Below are 6,805 nucleotides of genomic sequence, written 5' to 3'. Positions count from 1 at the left end.
AAGGTCCTTGCATCAGGTTGGTATTGAAAACAGGCCAACTCACTCGAAGGACATAGTACGATGTAATCTGAGGGCACCTATTTTTTCAAAAGTAAAAGTGAATGCTGTTTTTGTTTGTTTTCTATAAAACATATCAGAAGCAACGATAAAAGGTCGTACTTTGTGGCGAGGCCCGGTATGAAAACGGAAAAAATGGCTGAGGCCAACTCAACATTTTAGATCATTAAAATTTTGTTGTTTTTTCAACACATTTGCAGCAAACAGGAAGAAGCGTCAGCGACTCTACGAGGTCGACATGATAAAATTCTGGATCGGTCTAGACATATAATGTAAATGTACTGGTCGCAAAAAAACTGGAAGGCCAGTGGGTTTTTCTGCCCTACGCATGAATTAGAATAGACATGCGATAAATATTTTGCATATTTTCTGCTAAAATGTACTCTCAGTGATTCATTCGCAGTATCAGATGAAATGGAAATTTAGTTTCTTCTTTAGCCTTTGCTTTAGGATAGAGGTACCGGGTGTAAAAGACTAGGTGACAGCCGAATATGCGCAATTTAAATACAATAGTACACCGAACTCCATTTATCCATGCTGAGCGTATAGAGTGGTTTTAGTTCTTTGAGCATTCGTCTGCGTTGTGGGTACCATTGCAGAGAGTTCGTGGTTTGAAATTTTTGTCTTTCGTGCAGTTGTGTATATTCTTCGAGCATAATTAAAATCTTTAGAACTCTTTCTCATATTTTCACCTGTGACCCTAACTTTCTGCAGATCCATCATGCGCATAATTTTTTTGAAAACTAAAATTTTTTACAAAAAGTTATATTTTAAACTTTTCCCTATTACCTTTCACATAATCCTTCGCTTTTCTTCACAGTAAAATCCGGTATCTGGACTAATAGCCATGGAAGAATTGCTCTATCTAGCTGTCTACCAAAAACAAAATCATCACCTTCATCAAGAATTGTGTCAAAAACTCAATCGATCTCTAATGTAAGTCACGTGCCTTTAGTAACTAATAATCCCCAAACAGGACTACGTATAGGCGCGGTAATAAGTCGCGGCAATCTTATGACAATAACGCCACGGCAAGCGTCAGCTACGCAAGTAATTGCTCAATCGGGTGCAAATAGCGCAATAACATCTAATACTACGAACTCTACTGGAAGTCAGCAAACTGATAATAATGCAAGTGGTCTGCTTCCGCCAACAATTTCTTCGGTTTTACATACTCCAGAAACAACTCCAACGGAAGTTTTAAGTAAAACGGTTGAAAAGACCTCCTGTACACAAGTCAAATCGTCACCGCTGGCTAATGAAGATGATGCGTTTGTCGCAGTTCAACCCAAACATGAAATTGATGACGATGCCTTACCTGCTTTGCCTGACACACAGACTTTAATGGCACGCGCACATAGTATCACAGCGGCAGCAGTTAGTGCTATGAATTCTTCGTTTACTGGTATTAACGGCCAACAACCCGCAAATATTCGTTTACTAAATACCAGTGAAACGGAATCATATCAAAATAGTTTTGTGCCCTCATTCGGCGTCACACCGCCCCTTTTGGATGCAAAAGGGACACGGTTGTACTCATTTTTACATCCAGTTAAATATAATCGTAATCACGGAAGTGTTTTGTTAGACTATTGCTGTCCTTATTTGGACGGAAATATGCCGGCTATAGACCCGGCTAGAATGCATACTCAGATACATACACCTATCAGAGAGATACCTGCGTATATAGTGCTAACCACTAAAGTGATAACACGAGCTGAATTGGAAAGCAATTGCAGCACCGTACCCGACGTTGTAAGACAAAAAGCTGAGAAGCTGAGAAACTCGGCATTGATAGGTAGCAACCAACAAACTGGGTTTACCAACACAACAACGCTTTCAGCGACAACTTCGACGCTCACTGCCAACGCGATACTATCGCCAGCTGTTAATACTCCGGCATCGACGAGTTCTACGCTTTCAGCCAATGCAATACTTTCACCCACTATTAACGCTTTGGCACGACATTTGCCACGCACTACAACCATAACACCAAAAATACGTGCAGCGATTACTTCACAGGAATCGAATCTTTTGCACGGATCATCATCTGTTACCTGTACAGTGCCGTCCGTCGCTCAACAACAAAAAGAACAACAGCAAGATAGCGATCCCCATCATTCAATGAACCTTTCTAATTTTAAGCGCTTAGATGCTTTAATAAAAAAGTTCGTAAAACCTTTCGATCAGTTGACAATTGCCGATCGCCACCGAGTAATTGAATCGCTTTTGACGACTTGCAAATTCCAGTCTAAAGATTTAGAAAATACGATTATATTGATCGAAGAATATTTCAAACAAATACTACATCTGAATAGTGTGTCTTCGTCTATTTCTACGGTGCCGTCAAATACAATTGTTCAAACTAATGCAACCGATTTAGTTTTAACTAACGCCTCATCACCTCTTCAGGATGTTAGTGATTCATCGTTGGCTACAACAACGGGAACAAAACAAAAGTCTTTAAATTATGAAATTCCACGAAAAAGCATACAATTTCACGATGGAGTTCCAATTTACGACACCGAAAAAAATATAATCGGTTATCAGTTGCAGACCGTGCCGCCACCTGTAGCAAGTATGCCAGCCTATACAAAATCTACCATGTCAACGCGAGCGGGTAATATAATGTCGACGGGTAACGTTCCCTCTAGCACTTTCCCGAACACTTCCACCGGTCGCAGTCCGCATTCTAATAGAACAGGTAGCCTCACTCAAAAGCGACCGTCGAAATCTTTAAAAAGGCCGTCGCAAGAATCATTGCCTATGTTTTATGCGACGCCGCCACGTCGGGCTTCAACTCCAATTACAAAGGCAGCAAAAATGATAGCAACAGCAACAATTGGGAAGACACCTACCACGACAACAATAACTGGTGGCGTTAGAAAGGTAAAAAGACAATAAAAATCGAAAATATAAAGTGAAAAACTTAGATAAACACATATACTCGAAATAGTTGCGAGGTAAATTAGTTTTACACACCGTCTCGCATTCACGTTTTCCTTAATATTCTTATTGCGATATTTCTGGTTTATACATTATTAGTTTCCCAGCTCGTCTAATACAGGAATTACCCTTACTAGCAGTATTCTACCAATGCCATCCTCAGAAACCGTTAACATTATTGCGAAGGCAACCGTATCACGGATAACACGTAAATCTACCGCAACATCTAAAATTACTGTGTTATCGAAAACTCGCAATAGTGATGAGTCAGAGTTCATATCACTCGGTGACAATCATCGAACGCTTGTGAAACATGAAGAAAATGTCGAGGATTTAGCTGATTTATAAACCTTCTCAATGGCCTGGTCTTCATATTCTTTTCTGTCGTTTTACTTGCAATCTTTGTATTTTTAGTTTTTATCCATTTGAAATCTTTCACCATTTTAATTTTTTTTTTATTTTAAAAAAAGAAAGTATATTCATTTCTTTTATTGTACATACTTATGTATAGACGCAGAACCGTATGATGTATACAAATATACACATATAATATTAATTGAACTTTTGTTAAATAAAAAAAATGGAATTTGAATTTAAAAACACATTTACCGAACTCTTCTTTTTTTTTTATTTATCAGTTATTCTTTGTAACTATATATATCGAGCCAACATTTTGCGCAGCAAGCGCAGATTTTTGGCGTAAGTGATGACAATTCATGCAAAATCTGGTGTTCTGAATCAAACTATGATAACATAATTACATTTTGCTTATCATCGGCTGGCATGTCCGTAAAGTGGCATTCCGACGACCCAAGTAAGGTGATGGCAGCCGAAAAAGATGTGTAACACATATGTACAATGTACGTTCACCGCAGTCTGTCATATCTGTTGAATGTTCAAAAATTCCATTACTGACTGCTGATTGGTCTTTCAATAATTATCGCATTATTACTGCTTTATCTGGAGGTGAAATTGTAACGTTCGACATGTCGCGGAGACCTCGGTCGCCGACAAACGTGAAGCCGGTACACGAGGATGAGGGGCGATGTTTGCGTATTTCTCCAAGTTCTGAGAATGTAATGGCCAGTATCGGCAGACCAGACATAACACTTAAAATCTCCACTACTAATTCCACAGTGCCGTTGATCGAAGCTCCTTTAAAATCATGTGCCGGTTTGTGTTGGCAACAACGCTTGCAAAACTGATAAAAGAAAATTCGTTTTATCAAGCATTAACTAAAGAATCAAAGTATCCTTTATCACGTTGCTCTTGTGGAGCTTGCCATTTCTGTAACTTTTTCAATTGGTTTGCGCTAATCTTGTTGCCATATTTATCATGTGTTGGTAAGTCCTAAAATTTAGGAGAAACACAAGGATTTCAAACACCGAGGTTAGCAATTTGCTTGCTTATGTTACACTTACGTTTTCATCAAATCGTGATTATTTATCGGTTGCTTTGAGGAACATTTCTTTTGGATTAACCTTCTCCCGGTTCTCCTTAACATCTGCCTTTTCGGCTGCAACCTGTTTTTTACATTCCTTTTCTGCTAAGTGCTCAGCTATCGCGGCTTGTTTTGCTTCCTGCTCGCACGATAAAGTGTCACGATCAACCAATTTCACGGCGTACCCTCCCTCATCCTTATCTTCGAAACGTACACCCAATTGCGGTAGAATATTGTCGCTTAGTTCATCACATAAATTTCGAGTGCTATTAAAGTTTGTGGCTTCTACGTAGGGAAGAACAGTACTCTACACATCTATGTGGCCGCTTGATAAAATCCCTACAGTGAAACCAAATGCTCCTCTAGGTCCCGTTATTGCCCCGAATATATGCAATAAATCTATTAATTTAAGTTTATTATCACGAATGTAAATATTAGCAGACGAAACCAAATCTCTTACGGCATCTAGTGAACTGCGAGTATCCACATTGTCTATGGAACCGAAAAAATAATATGTTAACCATTGATGCATTAAATTTTTGTATCAGCTTGACTTGCCACACAAAGCTTGATGTACCAGCTGTCGTGTAACATTGTACTTAGTTAATAACTCGGCTTCGGTTTTGGTCCATGCATCGAAAAGACGTCTGGGTTCACCAGAAACTAAATGACGAGTGAGATCCTTTACGTTAAGCTAAATTATTGTTAATGATTTTTCCATCAAAACCGAGCATTGGTCATCCAGTAATTGATCTAGCGGCACCTGCATCACACTGCTGGAATAACGTTCAAAGAGCTAGTTTTGCCGAGCTTTTTTAATGATCTTGTCATCGATATCGGAAATATTTATCACGTAGTGTATGTTAAAGCCAAAGTGTTCAGATAAAACGCGTCTCAATATATTAAAATATGTAGTCGATCTGCAAAATGAATGCATTTGTAAAATATGCACGCATATACAACCCGCTCCATTGAACGTTTATTAGAATTACGGAGCGTGCCCCATATGGGAAGCATCGTCAGTCGTGCAGTCCATACGCAGCTATACCAACTCACTTTATTTTGTGGACTAACTTTTCTAGATTCCACATAGTTTGCGTTATCGTTTAAAGAAATCTCTATCATTTTCACTGGAACCTGTCCACTACTTTTGCTTTTACCGCTGCCTGATTGATGCTTACTAGAAGAAACTCTGCTAGAAGAAACTCTGCGGAAGCACAAGTCATCTTTGCTTTGGAATATAGCGAACGTTCATTGTTCTAATGTGTCGATAATTTTTTATCTTTTCTTTTTCTTCGTGTTGGCTGTAATCGTAACTTAACTTAGTAATTCGCAATTGTTAAATAAAATTTTATTTTCAATAATCTTAAAAGAGTAAATGGTTGTCGATGTTGAATTTCTTTAATTTCAAGACATCTTTTTTTTTTAATTTCACAATTTAGAACCACTTTTATGGAAACTCTTTATTTCTAAATTTTTGTTGTCTTTTTTTACAATCAGCGCATCTCAAAAATTAATTTGAATTAACCCTCCACCATACGTTTAGCACGGAGTTGTTTTTAATATGATATTAATACTGGGATGTTAATACTCATTAGCAACAAATTTTTCTTTGAATTTAAACAAATTCAAGGAGTGTGTGTCTGAAAATTACCAAAAATCAAGGAGTATGTGTCTGAAAATGACCAAAATCAAGGAATTTGTGTCTGAAAACGACCAAAATCCAAAAAATTTGTAATAAAAGTAATCAAAAGCTAAGAAAAATTCTTCCCGCAATATATTTATTTTGTTTGTGTTTCTATGGCACGTGTTCTATCCTGCTGCATGGAATTTTTTGCTAGAAATACCTATAGCATATCAGATTCTCTGATTAAATAAAATTTCTTTATTGTACATAAAAACCAAATAAAACGATAATTTTAAAATTTAGCAAACATCAATTTATTTAGTCAGAAAACGCAAACAAAAGCTGCAACGACATGCATAGCTTCACTATCCGCAAACCCAAAAACAGCTATTAAGAAGAGTGAATATGATCAGGAAGGTAATGAAGTAAAGTTAAATATCGCAGATGCTACAGTTGGAAGCGGTTCGCAAATATCCGTCAAACCAAAGCCAGCCTCAAAACAAGTCGATAAATCCGAGAGTAATCAGAAACAAAAAGAAATGGAAACAATAGGCGCAAAAACAGCAATTGCAAACAAATCACAAAAACTCACGAGCTCAAGTCCCACCAAAGCAAAAACGGTTAAGGTGGAAACTGGTGGAAAAGAAAGTGAAGCGGAAAAAGATATAAAGGACGCTAATGCGAGCACTTCCAATAATGTCGAAAATTCAAAACTTGCTCCTAAAGAAAGGACC

At 37.8% G+C, this 6,805-nt stretch overlaps 2 protein-coding genes and 1 pseudogene across 3 annotated transcripts in view; all 3 read left to right on the top strand.

Moving 5' to 3' along the window:
• LOC119643479 (putative GPI-anchored protein pfl2) overlaps nt 1-3,605 on the top strand; it is a 3,907-nt gene extending 302 nt beyond the window's left edge. For both annotated transcript variants that reach the window (XM_038042830.1, XM_038042829.1), the window contains exons 2-3: nt 878-2,946; nt 3,103-3,605. In XM_038042830.1, the coding sequence (XP_037898758.1) occupies nt 878-2,946; nt 3,103-3,351 (2,318 nt within the window). In that variant the 3' untranslated portion in view covers nt 3,352-3,605. The remainder of the gene's footprint in view (nt 1-877; nt 2,947-3,102) is intronic.
• Nucleotides 3,507-4,208, top strand: LOC119643480 (annotated as a pseudogene).
• A 1,917-nt stretch (nt 4,209-6,125) lies between these two features.
• Nucleotides 6,126-6,805, top strand: part of LOC119643478 (muscle M-line assembly protein unc-89-like) — a gene marked incomplete at its 3' end in the record, with an annotated part of 5,670 nt that continues 4,990 nt past the window's right edge. Inside the window, exons 1-2 of the mRNA XM_038042828.1 lie at nt 6,126-6,178; nt 6,394-6,769. Of these exons, the coding sequence (XP_037898756.1) occupies nt 6,126-6,178; nt 6,394-6,769 (429 nt within the window). The remainder of the gene's footprint in view (nt 6,179-6,393; nt 6,770-6,805) is intronic.

The sequence above is a fragment of the Glossina fuscipes genome, unplaced genomic scaffold (genome assembly GCF_014805625.2).
Source record: "Glossina fuscipes isolate IAEA_lab_2018 unplaced genomic scaffold, Yale_Gfus_2 61042, whole genome shotgun sequence".
In the NCBI taxonomy this organism is placed as follows: Eukaryota; Metazoa; Arthropoda; class Insecta; order Diptera; family Glossinidae; genus Glossina; species Glossina fuscipes.
Note: the sequence above shows the minus strand (reverse complement) of the source record. Positions and strands in the feature narration are given on the sequence as shown.